Here is a 21,681-nt window from a genome sequence, read left to right on the forward strand (position 1 = left end):
TGTTTTGTTGAACTTTTCTTACACCACTATTAATGCAGTTTATGCTGATAGACCAGGTGCCAAGATTGATGATAAGATGACGTCTTACCACATTAAACAAGGTCACTGGAATTTGGTTTCTGGAGCATTTTAAGTTAAGTGGCTTGATTAAAGGTACCTCAACAGCAGCATTGGCTTTGTTTACAAAGGATCATTCTTTTTTTATTACTCAGTTCAAAAACATATGCCCCATGTTATTTCTTGACAACCAAAAATCAGTCATATTACTTTTCCATGTTCCAAATTTGTGATTGCATCCTTGTATCAGATAATGATTAAGAACTTATTTCACAACAAATTACTTATGTGCAAAGTTAAATGATTTTTAAATACATAAATGATTTACCCTTGCAGATATAATAATCCCTCTACAGTAGTTGAAATACTTTCAAACAGAGAAAGTGATCTTCAGTTTGATTTAAAAATGCTTTGATAGGTAAGTGCAAAATCATTACTGTTCAAATAGTAAATTATTTGTCTTGCACTACTTGCAGTCCCCAGTTACCAGTGAGCTGGTCAGTTGGTGATCAAAGTAACAATTGTCTGGTTATTTGTGAGCATCTCTAACTCCTAGACAGCCTGCCCCCGGACCTCTATCTGTACAACACTGACCTTTAGTTAGAGAGCTTAAGCCTCTGCTCTCAGTTGACTTCATGCTATGATCAGAACCATGTGTGATGACTTTTGTGGACAAGGCCTTCTGTTAGTGTGTGAGCTGGTCTATTTAATGCCTCACTTGTTTAGTTTGAATAAGTTCCACATCTACATCAAATTGAGATATATACCAGTTGCTCCTAACAGGTCTACAGCGTAACAGATTTTCAAAGAATCTAGTAAAGGTTCTTAATGCTTCACTTCTTGTTACAAACTGGATTGCTATGACCATTTTGCAGGAAAGGAGTAGTTTAAAAACCATGTCCTAGTTGTAAAAAAATGCATAATTTATGGCATTTTGTTTCAAATGTGTATATTAATGGCTCAAGTAGAATTAATAAGCAGCTACATAGCAATTTATATATCCACATATATAATTACAGTAATAACCTAGATATATTGTAGTCTAGCGTTGTCTGTTTGTCAAAACCCCTGTCAATCAATCTTGGTTGAGTTATTGCAATTTTTCAATTCTGTGTTTTTAATTTTATTTATATAGTGCCAATTCATAACATAAGTTATCTCACTGCACTATTCATACAGAGCAGGTCTAGACCTTACTCTTTATAATATTATTTACAGAGACCCAACAAATCCCACCATGAGCAAGCGACAGTAATTGTAATGCTGAGGGCTGCAATTTTGTTTAACTTTTGAATCAAAGGTTATGTCTTTACTAAACTGACTAAAATTTCCCTTGACATTTATCAACTTCTTGGCACCCTGAATACCAAGACTTCAAATGTGTTTGTGCATGGACGTGCTGTGACACCTTTAAGAAACATGACACCTACTGACATAAATAGTCTGTAACAGTCAACACATTCTTATTCTTCTTGTGAATGTGTGTGTGTGTGTATATGCGCATGCATGATCACATGTGTTTATGTGTTCATACATGTGAGGATATACAATATATGGAAAGTGATGTGTGTGTGTTCTCTCAGTGTGCACTGTATATTTGTGTGTGTCTCTGTGTGTCTTTGAGCCTTTGACTGTAGGCCAGAGACATTCAAGTAAAGTGAACTTGTCAAACACATTCCAACGCTTTATTATGCTCTATTTGTGTTTTGGGTATGTGAGAACAAGTTCATTTCCAAAATAACTTTCTCACAAGAAATACATACATTGTAGTGTTTGCTTGATCGATTAAAACTATTGATCTATTCATTAGCCAGTATCTCGAGTTTTCATGCGTATCCATTGCTTCATTGATAAATACATCACTGCAGGATTACCGTGTATCACATGGTTTTCATGTGTACTTCACTTTTTTAAATTTTTATTCACTGTATGAGTCTTATTTTTTATGATGGACTCACAAATCAGGGATTTATGAGCCATGGTGCTGCAGTGCATGCAATGTATGGATAAACTTTTACAGCTTATGTCTAACTGAGGGCTTTCTGATGAGCCATAGTTAGAAATATTATTGGAGCCCTTAAAATCCACATGGCTGTTTGGCATTGACCTAGTCATCGCTGATTTACGAACATGTTACAGACTGTCATCTGTGTCAGTGAGCATGTAAATCACAGTGATGGTGAAAAGAGTTTTGGCTACATGGAGGATGCTCATGATAGGGAGCAAATGCTGGAGATTCTGAGCGGGTTTATGATGGATCTTTGTTTCCCAGCTCTGAGATCAGCAGGATATTCTCATTGTAATGACTGTAATGTGAGTGTTTGAGGGTCAGTGAGTATTGCGTAGTTTAGTCTTCAAGACTAAGACAAAACAAAACCAGATGGTTGGATTTTGGCTACATGAATAAACACAGGTTAGAAAAAACTAGAGTGATAACGAAAAAAATAATTTATTTCCACTCAGTTCCCTCTCCTCCCATGTTTCTATACGGCTTTGGCAAAACTCTGGCTCTGTTTGAATTTGTCACTGGCTTCAGTTATCAACGTCTTTTGCTTTTTGTTCTCCAGAATTTTCAAGCTTTTGCTACACTGTGCAGGGGTGAATTGAGTTAGTTGATCTCTGAGGAGAGTGCTGAAGATCTGCTGAACTTTGTCATGTTTCTAATTTCTAATATCCCTTACCCAACCAATCCTAACTGTTTTCTGAGTCTGCAACTCGAACTGAAACCAGCAGTCAGTGGATTAATTTGTTTGTGTATGTGTGTGTACTTGTGCGCGAATGTGTATTTATCTGTCCAGACATTTGTTATGTGTTCTTCTTCTACATGCATATATTGATTGAAACAAACAATATTGTTAAAGCAACAGGGAATAGAACTGGACTATGTTGATTAAATTCTGCAGAAATACATTGTATTGAGAAATGTATTGTTGCCAATGATGAAATAAAATTTGAACATTAGAAAACTGCCAATGATGTCACAGCACTGTGTTTACACATGGGATTGAAAGCTGATGGATCTTGATGGTTAACTAAACATGTACTTTATTTGAAATATTTAATTTGAAGCTGTGATAAACATTTATGTCAGTAACTCTCATGGCTGTTTAAATTAGTTCCACCTTTATCAGTCAATGAATTTGTTACCGCTGGCTGGCATTAATAATAATACTGCGGCCTGTCAACAGCCATTTGAACTGCATGATATGTTTATCTCAACTGGTGTCAAATTAGATGCCATTCTGTAGTTTCTCATGAATTCAATTTGCTGCTTTAAACAACACAGAAAGATGTAAACAATACTTTTTTCCCGGTATGCGTTGCTAAACTATCAATTTACCTTGCAAGGTGTACCTGTTCTACCTGTAAACCTGAGAAGCGTATTATATTGTAATTGCTGTAAGTGCTCAAGATTTAAATTTTTGTGAGTTTGTGGAATTTATACTCACATTCGCACGATGCACTAAGAAAAACTTGCTTTTTGTTAATAGGTTTATAATTTTTGGTTTAATGCAGATGCACATGGTGATCTATTCTTATTACTGTCAGCCTTTTAATGTTTAGGCAACTTTGCACAACTCTACAGAATGCATAAATATAGTCAGTACACTGGCTAAACCAGAACTACCAGGACCAAGTGGACGTGTGCCGGACTGAGGACCTCGGGCAGACGGCCTGGGAGCTGGACGTGAGGTGAACGGGGAACCTCGGGCGGACGGCCCGGGGGCTGGACAGATGCGGAGCTGGGGGCATCGGGCGGACGGCCCGGGAGCTGGACAGGTGCGGAGCTGGGGACCTCGGAGCTGATCTTCTGAGGTCCGTGATGGAGACTGACACCATCCAAAGGCCAGACAGAGGACGGTAGACTGAGACTGAGAGTCACAGGAGGCTGATGGCAAACACTGAGCCCTTCTGGAGGCCGGCGACGAAGACGGAACCCTTCTGGAGGCCGGCGACGAACACTGAGAGTCACAGGAGGCTGATGGCGAACACTGAGCCCTTCTGGAGGCCGGCGACAAAGACGGAACCCTTCTGGAGGCCGGCGACGGACACTGAGAGGCACAGAAGGCCAGCGACGAAGACATAACCCTTCCAGAGCCCGGCGGTGGACGCTGAACCCTTCTGGAGGCTGGCGGCGAATGCTGAAACCTTCTGGAGGCTGGAATCCTTCTGGAGGTCGGCGGCGAGGACATAACCCTTCTGGAGGCCGGTGGCGGACGCTGAACCCTCCAGGAGGCCAGCGGCGAAGACCGAGAGTCTCTGGAGGCCAGCGGCAGACACTGAACCCTCCAGGAGGCCGGCGGCGAACACCGAGAGTCTCTGGAGGTCGATGGCGAGGACTGACCCTTTCTGGAGGCCTGCCCATCCACTCAGGGACCAATGGCAGTGCAGCGGGGCCGGGGACTGGCAACAAGACGTCAGGACAGGGAGCCGGCGACTAGACACCAGGGCGTGTAGCCGGCGACAGCGGAACATCAAGGCAGGGTGGTGAGGCGACAGGGCCGGGAGCCAGCGACGAGGCGGCTGGACCTGGAACTGGTGGGACATCAAGGCATGGTGCAGATGCGGCTGGGCCTGGAGCCGGCGACTGGGTCTCGGGACAGGGAGCCGGCTTGGGAGCAAGGGGCTGCTGCGAGGCAGCCGGGCCTGGAGCCAGCTTGGGAGCAAGGGGCTGCTGCGAACCAGCAGCGACGGGAGCAAGGGGCTGCTGCGAACCAGCAGAGACTGAAGCAAGGAGCTGCTGCGATCCAGCAGCGACTGGAGGAGGCGTGACAGCATGACATGGGGCCGGCAACTGGACAACAGACCTTGGCGCCGGTGTCGGGGAATCCTGAAATGGTGCCGGCTTCGAGGCAGCTGGACCGGGGGGGCTCTGTGGCCCACCATGACACACATAGACCGTACTCTTTATAATATTATTTACAGAGACCCATTAATTCCAACCATGAGCAAGCACAGTGGCAAGGAAAAACTCCCTTTTAACAGGCAGAAACCTCGTACAGAACCAAGGCTCTATTTGGGTGGCCATCTGCCTCGATCAGTTGAGTTGAGAGAGAGAGAAAGAGAGAGAGAGAAGGAGGAAAGAGAACATGCAGTAGCACAATGCAAGTTCATTAAGAGCTTTGTAGGTGAGGAGAAGGATTTTAAATTCTATCCTGGATTCTTGTCAGTACATGTGCCGCAGCATTCTGGATAAACTGGAGAGTGTTAAGGAACTTATTGGGGCAACCTGATAATAAGGAATTGCAGTAATCCAGCCAAGAAGTAACAAATGCATGGACTAGTTTTTCTGCATAATTTTGAGACAGGATGTGCCTGATTTTTGCAATGTTGGGTAGGTGAAAGAAGGCAGTCCTTGAAGTGTGTTTTTTGTGGGAGTTAAAGGACATATCATGATCAACGATAACTCTGATATTCCTTACAGCGGTGCTGGAGGCCAGGGCAATGCCATCTAGAGTAACTATCTTTAGATAATGTGTCGGAGGTGTTTGGGGCCAAGTACAATAACTTCAGTTTTAAGTTTAACATTAAAAAATTGCAGGTCATCCATGTTTTTATGTCCTTAAGGCATGGCTGAAGTTTAGCTAACTGATTGGTTTCATCTGGTTTGATCGATAATTGGGTATCATCTGCATAACAATGAAAGTTTATAGAGTGTTTCCCAATAAGGTCCATCTTTAAGTCTCTGATCTGTTGTATAAAATGGCCAGTATGGCCAGAAAATACAGGGAGAGTAAAGGAAAACCAGAGGACAGAGAAAATTTAAGTATTTCAAATAATTAAGGCATGTTAAATGAATCATTAAATAGTACATGTAGTAGATGGACATTCCACATCTTCTTACCTGTCAATGACAAGAAGGTTTTAGATCTGTCATACATTATTAGTAATGTTGTGAGACATTTGCTTCATTTGTCATGATAATGAGAAATGCAATGCATCTCCCCTCAGATTTATCTGTGTTGTGTGTTCTGTATGTGCACAAATAACCTACAATTCTTGATAAACATGGGGGAGTTTAGAACTTATGCTTTCTGTCTTTTAACACAGTGGGATGCAATAAAGTGCAAGGATGAAACTCCTGGACCTGCTCCTGTAGTAAATCATTTGTTATTTTCCCCCTCTTTTCACCCCACCACCCTTTTTCATGCATCCCTCCTTTACTGCCGCATGGAATTTGTGAGTCAGTTTCTGATCAACTGCAAGTTATTTTTACTGCAGGGACATAAAAGCACATCAGCATCTCTTTTATATTTTCCATTAACCTACTTTACTTTATCTGTTTCTGACAATTGTTTTTGCCCATGGTCAAAATCTCCTAGTCTGTCACACCATCCCCTTTAATCATTTTTATGCTGTTGTTTGAGACTTTTGAAAGAGGCCTGTTATATTTGTGTCTGGCCATTGGTTGATGTGCAGTTGTATGCACAAGCGTGTTAGTGCATGTGAATGTGTCTGACCTCATTCTGGTATGTATAAACTTGCCAGGAATACATAGTGTAATTCTAGAGAGTTGTAAACTCATGTGTTTGCTGCTTTGTTTATCCCTCTGATTGCAGTGATCAGGTTTCCACAGTAACCCTATTCAACAGTGCCACAGACATTTTCTGTATTGCACACCCTGCACAGTGCAGCAGGTAGAATGGTCTTAACCAGTCTGGCACTCCACCTGTGTGACCATGAATTAAGCAATCTGAATACAAAGCTTGTTTATGTTGTGTGCTGGTTTGTAGCTTGGGTGTAACTATGCAAAGATGACCAAAACACACAAAACACAAAGATATGCAGTGAAACAAGCTGCAAATCTATTGACAATAATATCATTGTATTGTGTCCAAATCTCAAGTTTTGGCTGTAAAATTACAATGTTATAACAAGTGAGCAATTCTGTGGTGTAACATTGTTTACTAGTATTATCATTATCTTGAAGCAAGACAGAATAATCAGTGAATTGCACTAATATCAAGAAAATAAATATGTTTTACCTTTCACTCACATATTTGGGAAGTAGAGCAAGTAATACACAGGGGAGAGGATGTCACAAGCTTGTGATCTGGCTGGTGTAGCAGGACTCAGCGGTGCACATTAAACTGCCTCTTTCTGTGAGAGCTGAGTGATTCTGACGTACAGGAGCACCAAGCCCACCGCTGTGTTCTGAGCTTCCTGACATTTTTAGCTGCTGTAACTCCCAGTGGGGTTATAGCTATAGGCCTCATTGACTGAACACGAAGAAAACACGACACCATATGTTTCTGATCTAATGCTCCAGAACATGGGCTGGGTGACCCAGGACCATGAAAACGAAAGCCTCTCCTGCTACCTTTTTTTCATACCAATTTATTTCCATGCCTAGTGGTCCTTTGGGCCCTAATGGCCCCAATAAAAACATTCCATTAGAGCCATTAGAGGATATCAAGGTCCTGCTGGTTGTCCTGTATGTCCTGCTCTCTATTTATAATCCTTCTCTTTTATCTGCACATACATAAAAGCACCACATTGAACACATGTGTGAGATTCATTTCATTCATTGAAGGAAAATGTCATTAATGAAAAACAGCTCTCACTTACAAACATGTATAAGAATTTAAGGAACTTATTAAATTAAAAGTAAATAATTGTTTAGAGTGCAAGAGGGTGCATATTAAGTTGCAAAAGACAATTATATTGCTATAGTAATGTCATTGCCAATGGAATAACATGAAAGATGTTCACTTCCTGACCAGCATAAATTGTAGGCTTTCATGACAGAAGTTATGTGACTGATCTCTCTTGTAGCACTAAACATTGAATGGATTCCAGGAATGAAATCCAATCCATTTTTGCAATGCATATGCAAACATGATGTGTGTAAAATGATGCAGCAGGTGAAAGTGACAAAGAAGAATGGCAGGGTTGTATTTTGATGAGTGGTATTGCGAGGATTTGATGGCCAGGCTGAATAATAAACAAGTTGTAACTCATCAACTCATTGGCTTGTAATTGACGACTCATTTTGGATACTGTGTATATTCCTTCCACAATTTGCCAGATCATCTAAGTCGCCAGTGTTCTCACTATTACTGTCACTTTACTTGTTTGCCTGTCTTTTGCCATTTCACTGATTGCCTGCTGATTCCACTTGTTACTCCTTGTCTGAATATGTACGCCTTACCTGAGGAATGTACTGTACCTGTCCTTCCTCCAGTGTCACAGTTTAGATTTGAGTCAGACAACCAAATAAAAAAACTTGAGAAGCACATGGAGATACAGGCTTTCATTACATAAGCAATTCCATGATTGTATGACAATGCACTATAACAAATAAATAAGCTCATCAGAAATTGTAATTGAAACAAACTCCCATCCTTTTAAACTTTTGCTGAAATACTACCAGTTGCATCTAGATCGAGATAAAACACAGCCCTGCGGGACCCCCGTGTTTAAAACAACCTCATCAGAGAGTACTCCTTTAACATAGACACGGAAATAGGTCAATAATGACTGACAAAAGTTCCCATCAGCATGATTAGAGCTTTTATTCAGTTCATAGCTTCTACGAAATAAAGCTGTGATGTTAATTTAGTACTGACCCCTTGCAAAATGTCCAACGTACACTGCTAAAAATTGGCTATGTATGAGGGACCTGTAAATTAAACCATCCTTCCACAGTCAATGTAATGATCTCACAGTGTTTCAGATGATGCCAATGGTCCTTCAAAATCAAACATGTGACTCAGTGATCTCAGTCAGACCCAGAAGACCTTCCAGTTTCTATGTGTCCTCAGTGCTAGCCAAGTTTTCTGTCACAGGAACAAATCTGAGTGCTTTACAAGTCTTACTATCACCCGTCCAGAAACCTCTAAATTTAAAAGGCACAGAAGTCCAAAGCAGGAAGAGATGAGTCAGCCTGTTATCCTCTATGACCTTATTTCTTACTAAACATTAAAACAGTATCTGTCCGTTCAGATTTTCACTTGATGGCTCGACAAGTCACAGTGCTGCATTGTTCAACTCAGGAAGTGATATAAAAGACAGCAATGAACAGCAAAGGTGCGCTTCCACATTTCCACCCTCATATGAAAAGGACAGAACCTCCACTTACTTGACTTATTATCAGTTTCGGGGGCATTTCAGATGATGGCAACTGACAATATTATACTGCACTTGACCTACTACAAGACATGCGTAGTAGATTAAAGAGAGAAAAAAAACAAAACAAGAAAAAAACAACCCGCGGGTTTGAGTGCAGCAACCAGTAATCTCATCAGAGCAGTCTCAGTGGTGTCAGTAAAACCTGTATGGAGGCTGCATCATGTTTTGGCTTGAAATATTGGATATCCTTAGCCTCCTGGGCCTTACACTGCAAGGAACCCACTGCTCTGGAGATCAAGGATTGCAAAAGCAACCACACAGTCTAAATATTTTTGATGTAAAATGATTGAGTGGATTTGGTTCACTTACTCAAACATTTTCTATTGGAGACTAGAATTTAAGACATTTAGCCTAAAGTTAGAAGTCTACAGGCCTGCAAGTCTTACTTGATTCACAATAATAATTTTGGAAATGCTTTATATACTGTGCACATCTATTTGTATGCTTTTTGTTAAAGTTCTTGCGATGGAGAGCTACAGTAACCCTAAACTGAACATTCTTCATTTTGTCAGGATGCAATTCATTGTTAAAAACTGATGAGTAATGGGGTTGAACGTTTCCAGTTTTTCTTTCCATATACCGGGAGCAGAGAAGGATGGTAACCTGTTCCAATGGAGTGATTCTCTAAATCACTTGGATTCTCTGTTATGGCTTGTATGAGCTAGTCGACTCAAACAAGCCCTTGGTGGACCTGGGGCATTGCTATAACACATAAGTGTGCTTACTCAGGCTGGAAATCCTGTATCTATCAAATTACATTAGTTGGGTTTGTGCACAGTATATACAGTATACAGCACTCTGCTTATACTCCACAATGTGAATCAGAAGTGTCAAGGGGGGAAGTATATGTTACATGGTATGGTATAGTCATTAATGGTGACCAATCTGTGTGTCACTGCATGTTTCCTCCATAACAAACACCATGCTTTATTTGTATTTCAAATTCATCTGGGACCAATTCATGTTGGACTTTTTATTAGTTTATTTTTCTTAAATATGTGTGATTTCTCACTTTAAATCAGTCAAAGAAGAATACCAACTCTCAATCTAAGTTTGATTTGCTTTTTATTTACATGGTCATCTCTGGGAAAACAATACAATGTATTATAAAGTTGAAAAAAACAACATTTACATGATAAATCTGGTAACAGTAATCTGAAAGAGCTACAGTTTTATGTTTGTGTGTGTGTGTGAAACATTACATTTAATGTAAGTATGTCGCCTGTGATTTATATGTAAGCCACAGTGTTTGGGGGTGTTTTACGCATCTTTGACCTTTCACCTCTAAGTGTCAGCGAAGCAGCACACCATGGAACCGGTAGGGACCAGAGGGAAACTACAGACCAGGAAGTCTAGATGAGTTAGGGAGGACATGTACAACTTTAGAGTCACTGATACAGCTCACAGCATTAAGACAGAAGGCTGTTTATGTAGTTTCTGGACATATTTCACGCCAACGTGAGGGCTTAAAATTGCACTCTATGGGCAAGAATAGTGAACATGCCCCATGCAGTGGGCACGGCTTAAGTGCCAACTAGTAATTTCTCTTCTGACCCGTTAACCAGTACAAAGGAAGCAGATAAAAGCATAAAAAATTAGTCTAAATGTCTATTGTCACTGTTGGTGATGATTTGGTTCTTTGCATGCTTCATGTTTCGCATCGAGTTGAGATTTTTTTCATCATCCTGGGCTTATAATGCCCCTCTGGAGAATTGTAAAAAATTAATTGTCATCCAGCTTAATCACGGTTATTGTAGTTAGCTCTTAAATAGTTAACATTTTGGAGATACATGTTTTTGGTCTGACAACTGAAATATGTTGTGAAGTAGATACATTGAGTCAGTTTATTTAGGTCATTGCACCATCTGCTGGAGAAAACTACAGATGGACTAATTCAATTCATATGTATTTGAAATCATGATTTTTACTGCAACATGCTTTATACTTAAAAGTCAGCAACAATGCACCACGACTGTTTGTAATTTTCCTATTAATTTACAAAAACTGTGTGTTTCAAAAACTGTTTTCAGCCATGCTCTTAGTTTTCATTGTCTTACTGCTTCTGTAAAATGGTGTAATGTGTTGAATGTCTTTACCAGAACAGTATTATGATATTGAATCATCTATTCAATATCATCAATCAATCTATTTTTGGATAAAAAACAAAGCAGACTGTGACATACAAGAGTTGTAAAATTAGTGTAGTGTAGGTATTGTGCAGGGTAATAAAAAGATGTGTCCTGTCCAGGAATTTGAACATTTGAGCATTATGATAGCCTGTTGCAATAATATAAGTATAAATATAAGTAACAATTTTATGTATTTTGTTTATGTAGCACTTTTCAAGCACAGAGCCCAACTTGTTCTTCAGGGAAGAACAAGTTTTAAAATATAAATAATACATTCAGGTCAAATAATCAAAATGTAATGCAAGGCTGAAAATGAAAGGAAATGAGGAAATAGTATGATTAAGTCTCATAAAAAATGGGTTTTGAGGCAAGATCTAAAAACAAGGACTGGCAGATCAAAAACTAAATGAAAAAGTCTTTCAGAGCCGAGGCGCCAGTAAAACTTTTGTAACCAAATCTTTGGAGTAGCCAATCAACTAAACTGCTGAGCGTGAGAGCTCCTGAGGTGGTTGTCAATAGCCTGCTTACAGAATTTTGCACAGTTGCAAGCTGACTTTTCCTCAAGCTCCGCCATGAGGTTGAAATGTGTGGTTCTGACTAAAATGTTTCTGCAACGATTGGATAAATTGTCATTTTGGTACAGATATCCATGGTCATTGTGAGCATGTTAGCATACTGACTTTAGCAGTCACCTTAAAGCACTGCTGTGCTTAATTACAATCTCACAGAGCTGCTAGTGTGCCTGTAGACTCTTGTTTGAGTGTGTCTAAGTTGATGTGGACATCACCAAACCATTTTATGTTTCTCAAAGTTTAAGTCATGGCCAAATATAGCACCATAAATTCTTAGAAACGGACCGTGTTAGAGATATGTTTAATTTACCAACTGACACCAAATGCAAATGCCTTCTGGTGTCCTTGTGTCTGGTGATAACAAACGAAATTCATGTGGAATGAGGTGAGAGGCCAACATTCCTTATGACAGAAGGCTGCATAGGCAACTACTGATAAAGAGCTTATCCACAACTGTTTCCTACACCCAGTCCCATGATCACGAGGCACAGTGTGGAAATAATGAAGCTCAAGATTCTTACTACTGCTTTGGTTACTAGTCACGTAATATCTGATGAAAAGAGGTGATGAAATCGAAAGTTAAACATTTCCAATGAATAGAATACGTATGTTCACAGTAAAATTTGCAAACCACATGATAAGTACAAGGCAGGTCTATAATCTTGCAGACAATTTGTTTTCCCTAATGGCTTAGCAGGTAAGAATGCTACAAGTCAATGGCAAGCAATTGTGCCCACTGTATTTGAGCCAAAAGTTTAAATGTCCTTTTAAGAATACAAATCTTTATTGTTTCACATATTCTTACCTATGTCTTACCTATTGCGCGGTCTGTTAAGATTTCTACTAAGTGATTTAATGTGTTGGAGTAGTTGTTACATGGTTTTGAAAAAGGGTTTGTTATGACATATGAAATTCTAAATCAAATACATAACTTTAGATATTTTGTGATATATAAATCATTTATATAAATCTTGGAATCTGTTGGCATTTTAAAGGATAGGTCTGGCGTTATTCTATATTTTTCTTGTTTACTGTCAGCAAATCCAATGAAAAGACCAAAACCAAAAATGCGTTTGCCTGTCTCTCAATACTTCAGTTTTTCTCTTTCAGCCCCAAGTGTATTCGTTCCTTCTGAAGACATAAATGGGTCACAAATATATAGGTTTTTTCAAAGAGGAGGCATGGGGGTTGCCCTGGTAGCTCACCTGGTAGAGCGTGTACCATTAAGGCATTACCGCAGCTCGCAGGTTCGATTCCAACCTTTGCTGCAGCTCTCTCTCTCTCTCTCTCTCTCTCTCTCTCTGCAGCTGTCACTATCTAATAAAGGCGAGGAGGCATAGCATTTTCCTAAAACAACTGGGCCCTGTAGTTGTAGCGATGTTACGCAAACAGGCATAATCAACATTTGTTGAGGACTATTTTCAGCCACAGATGAATACATATTTGATGTGCTAGTGAGTATTTACAGCAACAGGACGGGGATTGTGGGAATGACTTATAATAAACCACAGTGCCCATGTTCATTGTAATGAAGGAACATGTCACCCATTGCAACATTGCACAGCTTATACTATATGTGATATAGTACTACTACTAGTAGGATAAATCCATTGTCTCGAAGAAAGAAACACTTGGTCAGTATAGTTACTGATGAAGCCATGGCATGGAAAAACCTGTTTAGTGTTAATCTATTAAAGTCAGTAATCACTGTGTGGGATCCTGCACTTCTCATAACAAGTATATTGCCACTAGACTTACAAATTGTGTTTTTCATAACTGACAATGGTTTAGCAATTTTTTTTACTATTTAATTAATTATTCATCTCGATATGATATATTTATATCTCAGTTAATTTAGTAGTTGATTGTTTACTCAGTGGTACAAATGGGTCCCCATACTAACACACACAAAGTTGGTATGGCAGAAAAAACTAAATTGTGAAAAACAAGCACAGGCATGAGAACATGGAGTAAGTCGAGATGCACCATTGCACATATTTTGGTTGGACGGGTGACAGGAGGATGGCCCAACAGCATGAGGCAACCTGCCAAGCTCGTAATTACAAATGGACAGGTTGTGGCTCTGTTTCTGGCCTGCAGCGTGAAATGAAAGCCAGTTTTTTTACCCTGTTCAACCACACAGGATTACTGTAAATAAATACAATGCATGACAAGTTAATAGGTGTATTGTTATCTGTTTAGCTGAATAGACGACATGGGAAAGAAACATTTCCATTCCATCTCTATTGTAGTTTGGATAATCTGGCAAAGACACTGTAACAGATATTCAGGGAAAATGCCCTGACTTAATGCATTTGACTCCACTGCATTTCTTGTTCAACACAGATACTGTATTTTGTATTATCTCTTGATAGACCTGGGTACCATAAACATGAAAATATTTTATATATAATATCAGTATACTTTATAATTTACTGTTGGGTTTGCTTGCATACATCTCACTCATACTATAGAGCCTTAGATCTTTGGAAATTGAACTGCTAATATCTGCTCTGGTCACTTTTACTGTGGCTGACTTCCCATGCATTGCTTTTTTGGTGAGTTTGGTAAGCTTATTTTTAACAGAAAAATATAACTTTTTTTCAGATTGCTTAATTGCACTTTTAAGAGATTTTATTTGATATCAATGAATGAATATATAAAATGCCGTGGCATCAGACATTGTTCTGCGCCCAGTTGTAAATAAAATTTTGGCCCGATTTTCTTTTAGCGATGGTTCTGCTGTTCAGACAATGATATTCTAAACCTGCTTGAAAAAACATGCAATCTGAAATGCCAGACTCCTCAAAAATCCCCTAGACTTGTTACATGTTTAAAAGAAAATTTCACAGGAAACTACTAGTTAATATCAGACTGCTGGACATTAACTTCTAAATTGAGAAATTATTGTTTGGTGTCCGTGCTGCCATTTTTTGGTTGTTAAAATGTTTGTCTTATAGTGAAGAACTCTGCAGTAATGCTAATGCCAAGTAATTAATGCCTTTAAAATCTTGAATAGGACCTACAGTATATGTTGACTGCATGCTGTGTTTTGTTGTTTGCTATACAGAGTTAATACTAAACTATGATAGCTTTTGAAAATTATGGTGTACTTTAGGTACACTATTGGGGGAAAAATTGCATTCCAAGTGTGTGTATGTTTTGCATTCTGCCTGTTACTGTTTTTATATTTATTGTATTGTGAGATTAACATCACACAGAATCATTTGGCGTATTAAAAATGATATAAAAAACTTGTTTTGAAGAAATAATAGTAAAAAGGATTATAAACTAGTATCCACCCAAAGTAATTGCATGCGATGATTCTGTATCGGCTCTGTCTTTGAGTCAAGCCTGCTATATTGCTTTTCATCATCACTGTTTTCTTTTAGGAGAATCGATATGAAGTTTCAAAGAAACTTAGATAAGGATCACTTAAAAAACAGCTCTTGTTTGGTGTCACAGGAATTGTTGGGTAGTGAGTGTAGCATAAGCTTTAGGTTAAATGTGTAAGTATTTATGCATATGTATTTCTATGTATGACTTTTTTCTGCTGAAGATGGGTCAATCTCAGCTGTATCCGCACACGTTCAGTAACTATCTTCACCCCTTCTCACTAGACAGGAATGAAGCCAGTGTTAACAGCATGCATAAGGGGTACAGGGAAAACAGTGGGGTTCAAACACATGTAGGAGAAAGACAGTAATTTCCCTAATATATCCCTAATACATTTGCAAATGTCAATTTCATGAGAGTTTGCACATTTACTAGACACCAGACCTATTTCTTGATTATTATATCAAAAAATATTCAAGTGCCTTCAGATGCCTTTTCTCATGCAGCCCATCTACTTTGCCTCAGCAGGGGCTCTGCAAATTAAAAAGTTACAGTTTGCCGCTCATACTCATCACTGGCAGTGGAGGTCTGGATTGAGTTCCTTAATTAAAAGAATTTGATGTGCCTCTGTAGATGTGTTAAACTCAAGAATGTGGCAACACAAACGAATGAAACGGGACCTTTCTGCATGCACACACACATTCACATGCAGGCATGAGCACAAATTCACATGTATTCACACTCACATTCAGTACTGAAAATCCTTTTTTAAGTCTTCAAACAGTTTCACATCTGCTTGAGCTACCCCACACGCAGCAGGGTGTTGGGCGGCCACATGGCAGAGCACTGCACAGCATGGCTCTAGGTAGATGAAGACAACATCCCCACCCACGCACCCTCTGACACTCGTCATCCCCACTGACAAGACGGAAAGAGTGAAGAGAGCTCCATGAAAGATTTACTAACCAACTGAGGCGGTCTCCCTTAGAAGTTGAGTGGATGCCGGTGGTTGGAGGCGAAAAGGAGGGAGGGAATTCCAGGGAGATTCCCGGAATGTCTGCAGTGTGATTTGTTTTTTTTTATTCAGAGAAGAGATTTAGTATTCTACTGCTCAACAGTGATCAGTCTCACAGAGGCTTTCACCAAGCCTCCGTCACACCCTGGATCCTGCAGATTGCATCTCAGTAGAGTTTGATGGCTGATGGAAGGAGACACTTGCCAGCCCCTAAACACCAGCCAATTATAGATTCCAACTTGACTGAGAGAAAGTTTGAAAATATCATAACACAGAGGTCAACACAAAGTCACATGGAGGCATGTGGTTCAGGTTTCTAAGATGAAGCCTGCAGATAAATCTTACTGTACAATACACACTGTTAAACTCACTTTCAATGTGAAATGGCACTAAAAGAGCCTTCACCTTGACCAAGGCTTTTGGTTATACTATCTGCATTGTTTCTCCATCTAAAAACATGAGTGCCTGAAGTTTGCTTTGAAGATTTTAACCCCTCTCTTCTTTATGAGCACCAACATTTTTCTTGAGTGCAACCTTATACTTTTCCTTTATTCTGTTTCATAGTGTGAATTGGCTCTAAGGGAAAGTTTAGAATAAAGTAGTCTGCACCAAATTAAATCTCTGTGAATACACTGATGTCATCAACCTGTCATATAAAAATACTGCATGTGTATACATTTGTGCTAAGAAGCTTTTCCTTTTGAAAACTGATATGGATGTGGTTTGTCAGTAATTACTGGCCTAAGATACTTAAGCCAGTAATTACTTAGGAGACTTAAGTAGTATAATAGAATATAAATAGAAATAATACTAGACTTGCACCTGTGTGGACCTGTGACTGTTTGCCGCACAATTGTTATGTTGTCATGCGTGTTGTACCTCTTGCATGGAGAGGTGGGCATAAAATTGTCCTGAAACAAAATAAATATGAAAATAATATCCTGTACTGGAAGGAAAACAACTCTCCTGAATATACAGTTTATTTGTTAAACTCCTGCTGCACTAAATCAGTTCCTCGTGCATGGTCCTTTCAAAACGTGAGTCCATGAGAGTCATGTTGCTTTGACAGCCAGTCCTGCCAGGAAACTAGACATCTCGTCTGACTCTGTCACCAATAATATAATTAGCTTAGGCTGCCTTGCAACCATAGCTGTTTTGCTGCACTACAGAGTCACTCCTTTGTGCGATGGCTACGAGGTTATTTGTCACACCGATACTGAGGGTTTCTGTTGTTATTCTGTTGTTACAGCCTACCCGAGAATCACAGGCGGATCAGCACAAGATGGGTATCCCGCGGAGTGCACAGCTGACACTTTTGTGCACCAGCTGCAGGAATGTGGAGTGACTTTCCCTTAAAATCACTATAGGCCTAATATTTCTGACCTCTAAAATGTATGTTATGTTGACACGCTTGGGGAAAAAACTGTGTGCAATGTTGACTGCATGAGCCACTGTTGTTTTACAAGTTATGGTGTTTGTGCATCAGTTGCATCTTGGCACAAAGTTTCGTCGCGCGTCCGGTGCAAGCTGTATTCGTTTAAGAGGCACCTGAGGAATTTGCGGTGCGGGCCAAGGCGGGACGGTTCCGCCTCGTGAGTACACAGGGTGCGCGCTCCTGTCTCCCTATCACTGACACTTATATTAATTCTCCAGCTCCACAAGACAGACATGCGTTACGGAACGCGCACGAGCAGCGAAGAAAAGCTCCGAACATGCACGCCGATAACCATCAAATGACACCAAACACGTGCTGTCATATTTAGCTGGTCTCGATCCAAAATTAATTCCGAGCTTAAGCTTACCGCACCGGAGTAACTGACTTGTTAACAAGCGCAGCTAACAGCCTGTTTGTGTTTGCACCCTTCAGTCAGTTGCTGAAAACGCACGTTGTAAAATGAGGTTGGGAAGCATCATTTTATTCGTCGCCCTCAGCTCTTTTACCGCTTATTATATTTATGAGCCCATTCCTGAGGCGATAGAAGAGAGATGGAAACTCATGCTGACCAACTCTTTCTTCAGAAGTCTCAGCCACCTGGTAAGGAAACAAAAAGCTGTATTCTTGCAGGTTATCATACCTTAGATCTTCTGGTACTGATAATTACTTTGGAAATAAATAATGTCGAATAAGCTATCTAGCACTGCGGGTGAATGTACGCGTATTTCTTATTTTAGTTTAATACATGATTATGTCATTTAGCCATTTGTAAAATAACAATATACGCTCAACTGTCTTGCTTTTGTTTGTTCTCAGAGTAGGTAATGTGGCAGGTTAAACGTTTATTGTGTTTTGCTGATGTGCAGGTTAAACGTTTATTGTGTTTTGCTGATTTGCATATACATAATGGTTACACCAGATTATGTCAGATGCTAATCCATGTGTTGTATAGTCCTGCTCACCTGTTCTAATAATAGACCATATTAAGGAAACTCGACTCTGTTAATGACCGTAGGACGCCTGTGGTTTACTGTAGCCCATTGTGGTGCAGCTAATAAAATTTGTATAAAAAAATGAGTAGTGGCTTTATTTTGCTTCACCTTTGTCACTCAACATACTTAGACCATTCAACAACTAGAAAGGTGTTGCAGTAGTTTGAGTATTACATATATGTAGCACTACAGTGCAGGCTGCCTCTAACACAGGACATTGTTATTTGTGCTGGAGGGAGAATACTGTTCAGTTTGACTCATTCTTTGTGAGGGAATCAATATAATTTAAGCATTAAAAATTATAAAGTAAGATATTATGTTTCTCTATCATTATGTATCATCTAATGCATCACAGAATCCAACCTCATATTTGAGCCTGCTTTGTTGAATTATATAGTCTTATTTTATGGCCCTTGGCCGGGCACACAGCCATTCTTTTAAATTATTGATTACCTGACCATGGTGTAATTACAGAAATTGTTTTAGATTTTAATCAGATGCTACTCTTGGAGGATGTACTCTAGACATTGATAGTGAATGACAGATGTGTATTTTGGTTTCAAAACAAATATTCAGTTATATTCTGAATAGAATGTATTTTTACTGTAACCTGTTTTATTAGGCTTTTTCTATTTTTACTTCAGCAAATGATCAGTTTTGGTCTTTGAAACAGAGAGATAGAATGCTCCAGTGTTTTTTTTCCTCACTGATATGATTGCCTGATGGAAGGTAGAGTTGATGACTCTTTGATGAGTTTTTTTGTGGTCGCAGTAGACAAGCATCAGCTGATTAGTCTCATGCCAGCCACTGACTGCCTACATCATCAGGCATAATGAAGTATGAGTCATGCTTTTATAACTTATCATTTAGTTATGTCTTCTCATGAACAAATAACTGTAGGCGGCTGTTGACATTTTACCAGACAACATTCACATGACTATAGTCTCTCTCTCTCTGTTATATGGCCACATAGTTTAGCCCTTTCTGTTTTGAATATTATGAGCTTTGGTTAAGGTGATTGTTTACATAAGATAAAGTGGCCTGATGTAGCTTTACTTGTAAAAGAGGTAATAGAAATGGCTCAGGTTTGATGAACAAGGATACATTCTGTAATGTGTCTGTCTCTATACCTCATGCTGTCTCTTTGCTCCTTTTCCAGGCAGACCTCAGTGAGTTACTGGGGCTGAAGGACTACATGGGGGTAATGTACTTCATTACTCTGGCTGAAAAGGTAGTGCCTGTGTCTGACGAGCATGTCAAGGTCACAGAGGAGAAGTTTGATGGAGTGGAGGTGGTGTTGTACCAGCCAAAGCAGCGGGGCAGTGACACTGAGCTCAGGAGAGCTGTCATTTACCTGCACGGTGGAGGATGGTGTCTGGGGAGTTCCCGTAAGTTGATGGGTTGACCTGTATTCTCCTTTATCACACAGAATTATGACTTGACTTTTAGGGATGGATAGAAAGACGGATGGATGAATGGGTAATACATATTCTTGTGATGTGTTCATCACTGATATTACTCTGAGAAAGTATCCTGAAAATTCACTATTTGATTGATGTGACAAATGACTTTACAGCTTTGCATAGACTCCCTATGACGGCTATTATGACAGGATCATAAATAATGAACAAACTATCAAACACAAGCCACTAAGCTTTCACAGTTTCCCGAGGAAATAACACACCGTCTGCTGGAGCGGTGGGAACCTCCGAGGGTGGTTACCTTTGCTAATCCAAAACGTAAAGACATGACATGCAGTTTGACACATCTCATGCTGTTCTTGCAATCTGTTGAATGGCTGTAACAATTACAGTAACACAGATTTTGCCAGGAAGTACCGCTAGATTAGATGGCAGGTTCATCTGTTACTGCAGTGTTACCTTCATGTAAGGTGACGTGTGATGTCAGGAATGAGTAGATGTCAATTACTGTAGTTTTTTGCGTTGCTTTAAAATCTCTGTTCTGATCTGTGTCTGACTTCTTTGTCTATGCAGGGATGAGTCCATATGATCTCCTGGCTAGAAAAATGGTCACTGAGCTAGATGCTGTGGTTCTATCTGTAGAGTAAGTATTTCATATTTTATAGCCAGTTATATGGAGCTACTGTAATACACTGCACAAACTGCTGTGTAAAACACTTTGCCTGACAATTTGCCCATACTGTTAAAGTGTTGGAAGGGCAGGCACAATTAATGTACAAAGGGCATTACTTAGCTCAAATTCCCTGTTTTATTTGTATTATTGATAGTTAAGGCTCTCACACACAATCTTCTGCTGTCATATGTGCCTGTCCTCCTTCATTAGTCACAGGCTAGATGGAAGTGAGGATGCAGCAGAGTGAAGCTAACAGGTTTCATTTGGGTCTCGCTAGGCCTTTCCCTGTCACAGCTACACTCACTGTCGTTCTTTGGCACATCCAGCTTTAACTCTGCCTCTCAGTACTGTAACTTTCTTTTGCCAAAACTCTCTCTGTCCTCTAATTCACTACTCACAGTTTTTCAGCTTTATCAATCGACAGTTAGGTGAAAAACCAGTACTCAGCCATTCAAGTCATGCTTTCTTTTTTCTGTGTGTGTATAACGTGGTTGTGCTTGTTGACAGACAGTGTTGGACAGTGGGCGGTAGAGTGGATTAGTGTGGGGTGTGTGGGGGTATTGCCTTATCTGCCTCACCCGAATTCCTGTCTGCAATTTGTTAAGGGTTCAATGAGTAATTCCAGCATTTCACAATCTCAAAGCCAGCCATGCGTAACATTTGGCTTGTAGACTGACCCACTTGTAAAGGTAACACCAACAGGGCATAGGTCGGTGCAAATAAAACACTTTAAGTGAATGTATGTAATGGACCTTATTTCAGTAGTGTAGGAGCAAGTTGCAACAGTCAGCAAGATTTTGAGGTATTTATTTGAAACAGACGAGGTGTGACTTCAGAAGACTTTGAAAGAAATGCCCTGGAAAAAAAGGTTTGTTGATGAATATTACAAAACATTGCTGACATGCAACTGAAACTTGTT

General features: G+C 39.8%; 1 protein-coding gene across 3 annotated transcripts in view; it reads left to right on the top strand.

The window, feature by feature from the left end:
* The window catches only part of aadac (arylacetamide deacetylase), a 78,124-nt gene that overhangs the window by 51,887 nt on the left and 4,556 nt on the right, over positions 1–21,681 (top strand). For 2 of the 3 annotated variants that reach the window (XM_044202014.1, XM_044202015.1), the window contains exons 2-3: positions 19,828–20,056; positions 20,663–20,732. In XM_044202014.1, coding sequence (XP_044057949.1) covers positions 19,828–20,056; positions 20,663–20,732 — 299 coding nt within the window. Of the gene's footprint in view, positions 1–17,490; positions 18,277–19,827; positions 20,057–20,662; positions 20,733–21,681 lie in introns of all 3 variants that reach the window. The other variant, XM_044202013.1, reaches the window with a different exon arrangement.

Source organism: Siniperca chuatsi, linkage group LG7 (genome assembly GCF_020085105.1).
Source record: "Siniperca chuatsi isolate FFG_IHB_CAS linkage group LG7, ASM2008510v1, whole genome shotgun sequence".
Lineage (NCBI taxonomy): Eukaryota > Metazoa > Chordata > Actinopteri > Centrarchiformes > Sinipercidae > Siniperca > Siniperca chuatsi.